This window comes from Staurois parvus, unplaced genomic scaffold (assembly GCF_062004578.1).
Source record: "Staurois parvus isolate SC_StPar_1 unplaced genomic scaffold, SC_StPar_1.0 ptg000634l, whole genome shotgun sequence".
In the NCBI taxonomy this organism is placed as follows: Eukaryota; Metazoa; Chordata; class Amphibia; order Anura; family Ranidae; genus Staurois; species Staurois parvus.
This window is the reverse complement of record NW_028318430.1, coordinates 1,277,444-1,289,628: the sequence shown is the minus strand read 5'-3', so window position 1 is coordinate 1,289,628 and position 12,185 is coordinate 1,277,444. Positions and strand designations below refer to the sequence as shown.

The window sequence follows — 12,185 nt, the reverse complement described above, 5'->3', positions numbered from 1 at the left end:
ATATTGCAGCCATGTTATTCTTCAGGTTGGTGAGTGAGGGCCTGTCTCTTTAAATCTGCCTCTTTGTGTGTTTGTGGCCATCCTTATCCTGCTTTTTGGTGTGTGTTTTTCTTAAATTTGTTTGCTAAAAAAAAAATTAAAAATGAGAGAAGAGAGAAGGAGAGAAGTTTATGTGGTGCCATTTTGTGTCACAGCTCTGTCAGAGGCTGTAATGGTTTCTTCTCCTGCCCCTTGCTTTGCCTGCTTGTGGTCAGGGATACTCACAGCTTCAACTCAGTGCTGTCCTTCTCTGTAACTGGACTAGCTTGGGTGCAATTTTCAGACTGAGAAAAGGTGCAAATACCAAGCACAGTGAAGTTCTAGGGGACATGTAGATAACCACAGTATGGCTCCAACAACTCATCTGACCAGCAATGAGACATGAGCACAAAACAACAAATAAAGGAGCACTCCCAACCCTGTGGAAGTCAGTAGAGTCACAAGCCCAGGAACAGTTAAAATCGAAATTCACTTTATTGTTGTATTAAAAAGCATGACATGTAGGAGTGCCCAGATTGATATGATCCTATATCATTTCATAAACTGAGGAAGGGACAAGTCCCTGAAACATGTTTTCATGATGACCTGCCTCTCTCCTTTGGTTTGAAATGGTTTGAGTGCTCCCCTAGGCTTCCAGTTTGCCCTCACCAGCCCTTGTTCAGGTGGTCTCTTACCAGGTGTATGACATAACCAGATCTGGGATACATGACTTCCGGCGGATGCTCCATCTTAGTCATCCCAGCGGCTGCCACCCACACACCCTTCCCACTGTCCTAACGTTCCTGGGCTGAGCAACCTACTGCTGGGTTCAGAATCATGTGTCATCCTCCATCTTCTGGGAATATGTGTTTCTCTTCTCCACTGGCTTGGTGATGTATCAATCTGGGCACTCCTACAAGTCATGCTTTTTAATTTTAAGACTGACACAGCTATATTGTCTTCTTTCTGGACTACCATTTTACACAGTTGGAAACATCTGCTGGCATACAATATATTAATCCTGTGGAATTTTTTCTATCTTGGAAACTGGTTTGGCTTTTGTCATACTACAGGAGAAGGAGGAGGAAGTATTAAATGTGAAGAGGAACAGTGTGCACTTTCTTCTGAGGAATCTATAAAAGAGGAGTCTGCTTCATGAAGATTCTCTAAAACTCAGTTATGCCGTATCTGTCCTAGTGGGTGAGGTTCACTCCCGTTTAAAGCTGGGCCCTCCAGAGTCCATCCATACTAAAGTTACCAGTAAAGGCTCCAAGAAGGCTCCTAAGCTTCCCTTTCTCTGAAGCAATAAACCATATGAGTGAAGTTTTGTACAAAAAAATAAGCAGTTCCTTCTGTCCATCCCTTGTTGTCAGATTTAACAGGTCTCTGCAGTGGACAGGCGACTTGAATCTCCCTTTTAATGCCTTTTTTGCACTGGTAATCCCTGCCATGCTGGCCATGGTTGCTTCAATGGGAATATGTGAGACCCTTGCAGTATGGCCCGTGACCCTGGTCTATTCTCATAGACCCATCTGTCCTCCAGTGTTTGGAACTTCTTTCAGATGCCTTAGAGTACTGTGTAGATAGTCATAGGAATTACCTCAAGCAGATGTTCTGGTTAGGCATCTGTCCATTCAGATGTGTAGGGTCCTCCAGCTCAAATACTGGTCTGCAAAACCGGAGTGTAAAAAACAACTAAAAAGAATGCCCTATGTGTGACAAGTGGACTCATCTCATGGATGTGACTGATTCTGGGGCATCAAGTTCTGTCCCTAATTGCAGTAAATATTCCGGGCATGGGAAATTAGCAATCTGACTTCCTCAGCTTCAATATCTGGATCAAGAAGAGTGGTCCTTTTGTTGCAGGTGGGAAACACCAGATGTGAACCTGTTGGCATCTCAAGTCAACAACATACTGGACAGGTTCATCAATGGGTCCACAAAGCCTCAGGCTTTTGTAGTAGATGTTCTCCTGACTCCATGGAATCTATTTCACCTGATCTTTACTGTTCCTCTGCTAAAGATTCTTCCACACCTGCTTCACAGGATGGAATTGGAGGGCATTCAGGAAATTCTTGTGTCACCAAACTTGCCCAAGAGGGGTTGGTACTTTGACATACTTCAGCTTCTGGCAGACTCCCTTTGGTCCTCCTCCAAAAAGCACAGACCTTCTTTCTCAAGGCCCAGTCTACTATCTTGCTTCTCAGTCACTGGCTTTGATGGCCTGGCTGTTGAAGTCCAGGTACCTGAGGGACAGAAGCTTGTTAGATTCAGTTATCCCAATGCTTTTCCATGCAAGTTGATTTCTTGCAAAATATAGCATCGCACCTGGAATGCCTACTTTGCATGGGGTGAACAGAAAATTTCATACTAGACAATACTTTGTGGGGTGTATCATGGCTTTTCTCCAGTCAGGTCTAGATCATCATCCAGCCTTGAGTACCCTTAAGCTTCTCACTCTTTGGTGAAGGCTTTTGTGCAAGGAGTTTCTCATAGAGTTCCCTCTAGACACTCTCCAGGGACAAGGAGTAGGAGGTAGGAGCTCAATTTGGTACTGTCGGCCCTTTAAACACCTCCCTTCAAGCCTATCTGGAATATTACCTTGTCTTTTCTTACTTGTTAGGTGGTTTTCCTATAATTTCCACTAGATTTTGGAGCTGTCAGCCTTAACGTGTAAAGAGCCTTTCCTGGTGCTTCACAAGGCTAGGGTTGTCCTGAGACCTAAGACTTTTTGCTTAAGGTGGTCTACTCCTTTCACATTAACAAGGACATTGTGCCTTTTTTCAATCTAGCTCCTAAGCATTGCAGGGAGGTCTTTCATCACTGCCTGAATTTGTACATATTAACCTATCAGCTATGATCTCCTATACACTTATGGATTCTCTTTGTCCTTACTAAAGGCTGTCACAGAGGTCATCCTGCTACTCATCACCATAGACAGGCAGATTTGTCAGGTCATTGTTCAAACCTATTACATTCTGTTCCACTTTTTCTTGTTAATGTCCATTCCACCAGAAATGTGGCTGTTTGTTGGGCTTTTCAGCATCAAGCATATGTTTCACAGGTTTGTAAAGTGGATGTTTGAGCCTCTGTTTATGCCAGCTTCAGTCATAAGTTGCTGTAAGCAGCTGTCTGTTATTGCTTTTGGATGTCCCAGTTCTCTAAGACTATGTTTGTATACTGTATTATCAGGAAAGAGGATTTTTGTCTTACCATAAAATCTGTTTCTTGGAGTACAGTACAGGACACAGGAGCCCCCTCCACCTCTGTTACTCTTTTATTGCTTGCTAAAAAACTGAAGATTGTTTTTATTGTTATGGGGTTCCTAACAGTTCTTGACAGTTCTGTTTGCCGGTGTCCATTTACCTGGAGGTAGCAGCATATAATCCGGTCGTCTATGACTATGCTTGTGTCCTGTATTCTAAGAAAAAGATTTTACAGGCAATTCAATAATCCTTTTGTTTATTATTTAGCCATTGTTTGAAAATGTTATTTATTTCAGGATTTATTATCCATGACTGTGGAGATCTCACCTATTTTGTTCAGAGAGCCTCTGGAGAGGTGGCAAGAATACAGAGGGAAGAAATACTGAGTGATGCTGATGACTACACAAAGGAGATAAAGGTAAACATTGCAATAGCACTTAAAGTGAAACTAATTTGAAATAAATACTCACCTCCTCATTCCAGTGATGCAGCAGTTACGTCCCTCAATGGTTGCTGTCATCTTCTCCCCGGCTATTTCGAGGTGCCAGGCTTTCGGCCTCTTAATTGTCTGGTGTTGTAATAGTGTCATCCTGCGCATGTGCATAGATGTCCTTCATTCTGGCACAGCCAGAACGTGCCGGAAATGCCCAATGAGCTTTGCATATGTAGGTCAGTCTGCATTCAATAGCAGACAGATAAGTGTTTGTTATTGCAGGAGAGATATTGCATATGCAATATAAATCTTCCTGGTTGCAGTTTTTATTAGTCACCTTTAGGCTCCTATTACATTTATTTTAGGTACTTATATAGCGCCATTAATTTACGCAGCGCTTTACATATATATTGTACATTCATATCAGTCCCAGACCCTCAAGGGGCATACAGTCTTACATCCTTAACTCACATTCATACATACACATACTAGGGCCAATTTAAACAGGATCCAATTAACCTACCAGCATGTATTTGGAGTGTGGTAGCAAACCAGAGTACCCAGAAGAAACCCACACAGGCACAGGGAGAACATGCAAACTCCAGGCAGGTGGGACCATGGTTGGGATTCGAACCAGTGACCCCAGTACTGCCAGGCGGAAGTGCTAACCATTTAGCCACTGTGTTTTCATGAGCAGAATCAAAGCCAAATGGCACGGATGTCCATCTGTGCCAATTCAGTTTGTGCCCAGTTGACAGAGGGGGACCCGTGACAGCTCTATGGCTGGCTGTATGTAAAGGAATTCCTCTGTCTGTTTACATCAGGCTACCTCTGATCTGTCCCGTTTAGGTCCACAAAAACTGAGACGGACGTGGTCCTTTTTGTTTTTTTTTATCTGGATGGAATTAGAGGTAGGTGGGTGTAAATGAACACATGTTCGATTACATTGACCATAGGGATGCATGGAGCTTTCTTTTTTTTTTTTTTTTTTTTTTAAATTTAAATATTTATTAGTTTTTCATATTATTACAAAAATTCCATAAAAAGAGACACAATACATATAAATAATCAATAAATTTCTACTTTGCCCCTTCTAATTACCTCTTTTCTTTCCCTCCCCTCCCAACCTATTTCGACCCCCCTTCCCCCTCCATTCCCACTGCAAGATCTCCAATCTCTCAAGGCCCAATGACTTTAAATAACTTCCTAGTTTAAAATTTTCTATATTTCTCTTTCAATCTTGATTTTTCCCATTTTCCCCATCGCGAATAGTATGTTTCCAACCTGTCTTCCTGCATATAGTAGGTTTTTTCCATTCTACTAATCTGGTTTACCCTATTGATCCAATCCTCCTCCATCGGCACCTCTGTCTTCCTCCAGAACTTGGGTATCAACCCTTTTGCAGCACTTAGGTAGTACCATACACCTGAGTCTTTATATTTATTTACTGTTGTCACAACATTATGTAGGAGACACATGGTTGGGTCTAACCCTATGTCCTTTCCAGTTATTTTTTCTATTAATTTAACTATTGTCTTCCAGAAAACCTGAATTTTTGGACATTGCCACCATATGTGAAACACCGTGCCCTCCTCCCCACAACCTCTCCAACACATTTTTGAATTCTCCCCACTCATCTTATGCTCAGTGCTCGGTGTAATATGCCATCGTGTCAGACATTTATAATTAATCTCAACATCTCTCATACTAACACTCTCGTGTACCAATCTAAATATCTTATTCTGTTGATCCTTATCTATCACCACCTCCATATCTCTTTCCCAATTTATTATAAAAATTAACTTTGTGTCTGTTTCTAATTCTGTGAGTATTCTGTACATTTTTGTAACACCGTGTTTCCCATCTCTCCGTGTTTGCAAGAGGCATTAATATAGAGTTAAAATCCCATTTCATGTGTTTATGTAAATTATCCCATATCCTAAAAACATTTAAAGTGTAAGTGCTTGTGCTTTCTATAATTCTTCTATAATGTGCTGGAACCCATATCATCTTACTCAAAGTAATTCCACTCAATTCGTTTTCTATTTTTACCCAACTTTTTCCCTTATGGTTAAATGTCCAATCATAGATTCTTGCTAAAATTACTGCTTTATAATATCTCTTGACATCAGGGAGTCCCATTCCCCCTTTCTCTTTAGTCCTACTTAGTGTTTCGTATGATATTCTTGGTTTTTTATTCCTCCATATATATTTTGTTAACATTCTTCTCATTATCTTAAAAAACGCCTCTGGAAGTTTGATTGGGACCATTTGAAATCTATAGAGTATTTTAGGTGTAATTACCATTTTAACTAGGTTTATACGTCCTAACCATGATGGATTTCCTCCTTCTAATCTTTTTAATTCTTCCTTAGTCTCATTTATCAGAGAAATATAGTTTAATCTATACAGTTGTTTATATGAGGTGGCTAGTTTTATTCCTAGGTATTTTATATCTTTTTCTCTCCATATAAAGGGGAATTTTTTTTGTAATTTTTCTTTTTCGCTCTTTGGTATATTGATGTTCAGAATCTGTTTTTGTTGGGTTAATTTTTAGGTTTGATAATTCACCATATTCCTTCAAGGTCTTCATTATACTTGGTAGTGTTATCCGGGGATTACCTACATAAAACAATAGGTCGTCCGCAAAGGCCGCTACTTTGTGTTCTATATTTTCTATCTGGATTACCTTTACCGCTCCACTATTCCTTAATATTGACAACAGAGGTTCCAATGTCAAAACGTACAACAAGGGGGACAATGGGCAGCCTTTTCTTGTTCCATTGGACATCCCAATGGATTCCGACCTCTCCCCATTTACCGTGATAATTGCGGTGGGCTCCCTATATAATTTACCTATCCACTCACGCATTCTCTCTCCAATCCCCAACACTTCCAAGTTATCCATCATAAAGCCCCAGTCCACTCTATCAAACGCCTTTTCGGCATCAATTGACAAGAGCACCACCGGGGCTTTCCCTTTTCTACTTTTCTGAATGAGCATTAAAGTTCTCAACCCGTTGTCTCTACCCTCTCTCCCCGGGACAAAGCCCACCTGATCTCCATGGATCCATTCAGGCATTAGATCTTTCAGCCTGTTAGCTAGAACCTTTGCGTACAACTTAGTATCAGTGTTCAATAATGAAATTGGTCTGTAGCTAGAGCACTGAGAAGGATCTTTTCCCTCCTTATGAATAAGAACGACATGGGCCTGAAGGGATTCCCTCCTCCCCTCCATCCCACCTCCCAAGTCATTCATATACTTCTTCAACTTCGGTAACAGTAATTCACTAAATTTTTTATAGTACTTAACTGTATAACCATCCGGGCCTGGGCTTTTCCCACCCCCTGTACTTCTTAATGCTGCTTCTATTTCTTCCTGGGAAATTTCCGCGTCCAAGGAGTTCAATTGTGTTTCACTAAGCTTTGGTAATCCCGCATTTTTTAAATATATTATCCTTTTTTCTTTAATACCTTCTCTAGTTTCTTTTGGGGAACCTTGGGGACTAATGTTATACAAGTTTCTATAATAGTCCGTAAATACTTTAATAATCTCTTTAGTTGAGTGGACCAACTCCCCCTTAGGACTTTTTATCTTTTCAATATAATTCCTGTTTTTCTTTTTATTCAGGGCTCTCATTAAGTATTTTCCTGGTCTATCTCCCCATCTATATCTTTCACTTAATACTTTGTTATATACTCTTCTCCTCTCCTCATCCATCAATATCTCTAGCTCATCTTTTTTATCCATTAACTTCTGTCTTGTTTCTCTTGTTATTTTCTTCTTTTGTGTCTGCTCCAAATCCAGGATTTCTTTTAGGAACCCACTAACCCTCTCTCTTCTTTCTCTTTTCTTCCTTGCTCCCATCGCTATCAGGATTCCTCTTATATATACCTTGTGGCTTTCCCATACTGTGGCTGTCGATACTTCCTCTGTCTCATTCTCCTTAAAATATACCTTGATCTCTTCCCCGATCTTCTGAGCTATTTCCTCATCCATGAGAATGGCCTCGTTCAACCTCCATCCTAGACCTCCCGTCCACCGTCTTCCCCATCCCATTTTCATGATGACAGGGGCATGGTCCGAGAATGTGCTCATCTCTATTTCTATTTTAACCACCAGTTCTATGAGTTGATGATCTATTAAAATATAATCCAATCTCGAGTATGTCTCATGTGCATTAGAGAAGAAGGTATAGTCTTTGTCTTTCATATGCATTATTCTCCAAGTGTCCACCAGTTGGTACTCGTGGATCACTTTTTTCAAAGCTCTCAGAGACCTACCACCTTCTCTCTGCACAGGGGAGGTTGCGTCCTTTTGTGGGTCCATACAGAGATTTAAATCTCCTGCTACTATCAAACGCCCTTTTTTGAAGTCTATCAGTTTTTTCAACAGGCCCTTCAAATAGATCTCTGGCTTTTTGTTGGGGCAATATATATTGGCTAACGTACACTCGATTCCCTGCAATTTGCCTTTCAAAAATAGGAATCTCCCCTGCGGATCGGTCTTTCTATCCTCCAGTTCAAATCTCATATTCTTTGCCAACCCTATTGCCACCCCTTTTGCTCTTTTAATTGGAGAATCGGCGTAATACCATGTTGGATAATATTTGGATTTTAATTTCACGTTTGATTCTATCTCAAAATGTGTTTCCTGTAAGAATACCACCGCCGTTGCCCTATGGTGTAGTTCCTTAAACAACTTAAATCTTTTCCCAGGACAATTCAACCCATTCACATTATATGTTATAAACTGTATTTCTTCCATCTTTCTTAATTCTGTCTATCTTTCCTCTAATACACCTCCTCCCATTAGGCCCTACTATCTTGCAGCATATTGACCCTCCCCCCCCTCCCCCCTCTCCCTCCCACCCACCCCCCCTCTCCAACCCCCATCCCCCACCCCTCCCCCCCCAACCCCACCTATCTCCCTCTCTTTTTTTTCCCCTACCCGTTTTTAGGCTTAAAAACTGCCTACTAATCATTTGTGGGTGTAATCCCACCATTGATTTAAAATTGTGGGGATAAACTCCGCCCATGGCCGGCTCACCTCTCCTCCGCCCTACCCAGCTCCCCTCTCTCTATCAACTGAACACAGAGAAAAATCTTCACTACCCACATCAACCGGAACTCTAGGGGAGCTACCACACCAACAGAGGTGGGACCAGGGGGGGAGCACGAGAGAGGGAGAAAGAGAAAAAAAAAAAAAAAAAAAACACAAACAACACTCTTAACTCTTCCCTCTCTTCCTCCCCACCCCCGGGCCCCCCCTCTCTCCCCCCCCACGACCCGCTGCCAGTCCTCTTTTCTTGTATCTTCTGTTTCTCCTTTTTCTTCTTCCCACCCAACTATCTCCATTCTTTGCAAATCCAGTCTGTCACAAAAATCTCTCAGTTCCTCCGGGAATCTCAGATAAGCTGTAACACCATTTTTCCAGCCGATCTATACTGCACGTTCTGTTTTTTCATTTGCTCCAATAGGGGTCTCAGGGATCTCCTTCTCCATAGGGTCTCTGGTGTTAAGTCCGCATAAATTTGAATAGTTATATCTCCGTACTTAATTAATGATCTTCCTTTAATCTTCCTCCATATCTCATCTTTAATCCCAAATTTTTGGAACTGAACAACTATATCTCTTGGTCTCTCTTTTTCAGTAGCCTGTTTAAACTTTCCTATTCTAAACACTCCATCCAGTTTGATCCCATCTGTTTCAGGTCTGTCTCTTATGGAGTTTAAAATTTTTATAACTAGTTCATGCAGTGTTTTCCCTTTTACCGACTCTGGAATTCCTCGATTCCTCGTACTCTAAGGTTACACCTTCTTTCTTTATTTTCTTGAACTTCCATCCTATAGAGCAATTTTTTCTGAGTATTCTCCAAATTAGTTATTTTTTTCCCTAGATTATCTATGGTTTGGGCCTGGTTTTTAACTTTCTCCTCTGTTTCTTCCAGTTAACAGATGTCCTAAATCATTCCGTATAGCTTTCATTTCATGTTTTATCGTTTTCTCCAAACTTTGAAACATTTCTATCATCTCTTTCTTATTTGGTACTTGTAGTTCACCGTCAATTTCTTTTTTTTCCAACCCATCTGCTATTTGTTGGCTACAACTGCTATTTATACCCAGTGATAATCTAGGGCTATTTCCCAAACTAATGTCCATTTCCCCTTTTGCACTTGCGCCTTGGGACCTTTCTGGAGTAGTATTTCCATATGATGTGAATTTCTTTATTGTGCCTGTTTGAGACCCTTTAAGCCCTGCTCCCTTAGGGCCTTTATTCTTAATTTCCTCTGTATGTCTTATTTTCTTCTATATTCTCAAGATAGGATTATACCGATCATTTATAATTTATGAACCCGGCAAGCCTGCTATTTTTTCTTGCGTTTTGCCCTCCTGAGTATCCTGGGTCTCTTCGCTTCTCCTCTTCTTAAACCCTGGGAATCCCCCCTCCTCTCCTTCACCGCTTGCTCCCCTATAACACTCAGGGGTCCACTATACAACAAGCCCCCCGCAGTTCTCACTCACCCTTCTGCTTTCTGGATGGTGGCTTCAGGCTTTAAGTGGAGGGCTTTCTTAGCAACTCAGTCCTAGGGGGATTCCTCTGGGTTTCCATCTGTGCTCATCCTTTTTTCCCCTTTAGTTTTCTTTCTCTTTCCTTTTAGGATCCATCACAGGGAATTAGGGTGGGTGTTACGGATCCGCCAGGTGGCACCTCTGGCAGCCCACTAGGCGGAATCACCCGGAGCGTGGGGTCTAAGTCCCGGTCTGCGTTTTCACCAGGGCCCCTGATGGTGGGGATGGACTTGGAGCAGAACCGGGACCAGGTCACGACCTCCGAGCAATACCACCCGTGGCAGAGGGAGCCTCCGTGGATAGAAGTAGGACAGAGTAGAGTCAGATGTGAGGAGGCCGGCAGGACCTGGCAGGATAAACCGGCGGTTGTCACCGTGGGAAATGGCGTGGTACTGAGACAGTAGGCAGAGAGTGGTCAGGTCGCACGCTGGGTCAGTTCCGGGGTCAGTCCGCAGAATGGTCAAACAAGCCGGGGGTCGGGACAGGAGAAGGCAGCGTAGTCAGGGACAATCCGTGTCAATCACAGGGGAAGGCAGCGTAGTCAGATAATCCGGGTCAGGGCAGGAGCAGGCAGAACGTCAAACAATCCGGGTCACAATCACAGGAAACACAGGTATTAGATCAGACCTTGCGGCGATTTATGACAGTGCAGGGCATCTTTAAATATCGCGCCCTGCACTGCCATTGGCCGCCCAGGACGCGCCCCCGGGCTGTCATTGGTTGCCCGAGGCGCGCCCGCGGCTCCTACTGCGCATGCGCGGCCTCCTGTCAGCCGCGGCCCGCCGGGATCTGGTGCCTGTGTCCCGGCGTGAGCCGCCGCTATCGCGCATGCGCCGGGGACGGAGCCGCGGCGGACCCTGACATTGCCCCCCCCCTACGGGCACCCTCCGGGAGCCCCACTGATTTCTCCACCGCGGGTGGCCACGAAAGAACTCCCGGATGAGCCTGGGAGCGTGAACATTCTGGATGGGTTCCCAAGAGTTTTCCTCAGGACCATAACCCTTCCATTTTATCAAAAACTGCGTCTGGCCTCCCCTCCTACGGCAACCGAGAATCGTTTCTACCTCGTACTCTTCTTGTTCACCTATGGTGACTGCCTCAGGAGGCCTGGATTCCCGATCCGGAAAAGGGTCCGATGCGGCCGGTTTCAGAAGAGACACATGAAACACCGGGTGAATCCTGAAAGACTCCGGCAGTTCGAGTTCGTAAGCTACCTCATTGATGACTCGCTTGACTTGGAAAGGGCCAACAAATTTCGGACCCAATTTCCTGGATGGACACTGCATCTTCAAGTTGGCAGTGGCTAGCCAAACCCGGTCTCCAGGTTGAAGCGCCAGTTCCCCCCTTCTCCTCCTGTCAAATGCCTTCTTGCTGTCCTCCTGGGCTTTCGCGATGGCCTCCTGGACTGTTTTGTTATTGGTCGAAAGGAAATTTAGGATGTCTTGAGATGCTGGTACTGAGCTCTCTGGCATGAGATCGGGAAGAAATGTTGGATGGTAACCGTAATTGGTGAAGAACGGGGATTGCCCCGTAGCGGAGTGGTTCGAGTTGTTGTAGGCAAACTCCGCTGACGGTAACAGCGTCAACCAGTCGTCCTGTAAGTAGGACGTGTAGCATCGGAGGTATTGCTCTAATACTTGGTTGGTCCTCTCTGTTTGCCCATTGGTCTGGGGATGGTAAGCGGACGAGAGTGACAACTTGATTCCCAATGCTTCGCACAAGGCCTTCCAGAACCTTGAAGTGAACTGGGCTCCCCGATCTGATACTATATCCTCGGGAACTCCATGTAGTCTAACTATTTCCTTGATAAATATTCGTGCAGTTTCCGGCGCGGATGGTATCTTTTCCAGGGGTACGAAATGGGCCATCTTAGAGAAGCGATCGACAATCACAAATATGGCAGTGTGGCCTTGAGACGGTGGGAGTTCGACAATAAAGTCCATGGCTATCATTTGC

At 43.6% G+C, this 12,185-nt stretch overlaps 1 protein-coding gene across 1 annotated transcript in view; it reads left to right on the top strand.

Moving 5' to 3' along the window:
• VWA3B (von Willebrand factor A domain containing 3B) overlaps window positions 1-12,185 on the top strand; it is a 254,156-nt gene that overhangs the window by 221,962 nt on the left and 20,009 nt on the right. The window contains exon 30 of the mRNA XM_089693477.1: window positions 3,521-3,642. Within this exon, the coding sequence (XP_089549603.1) occupies window positions 3,521-3,642 (122 nt within the window). The remainder of the gene's footprint in view (window positions 1-3,520; window positions 3,643-12,185) is intronic.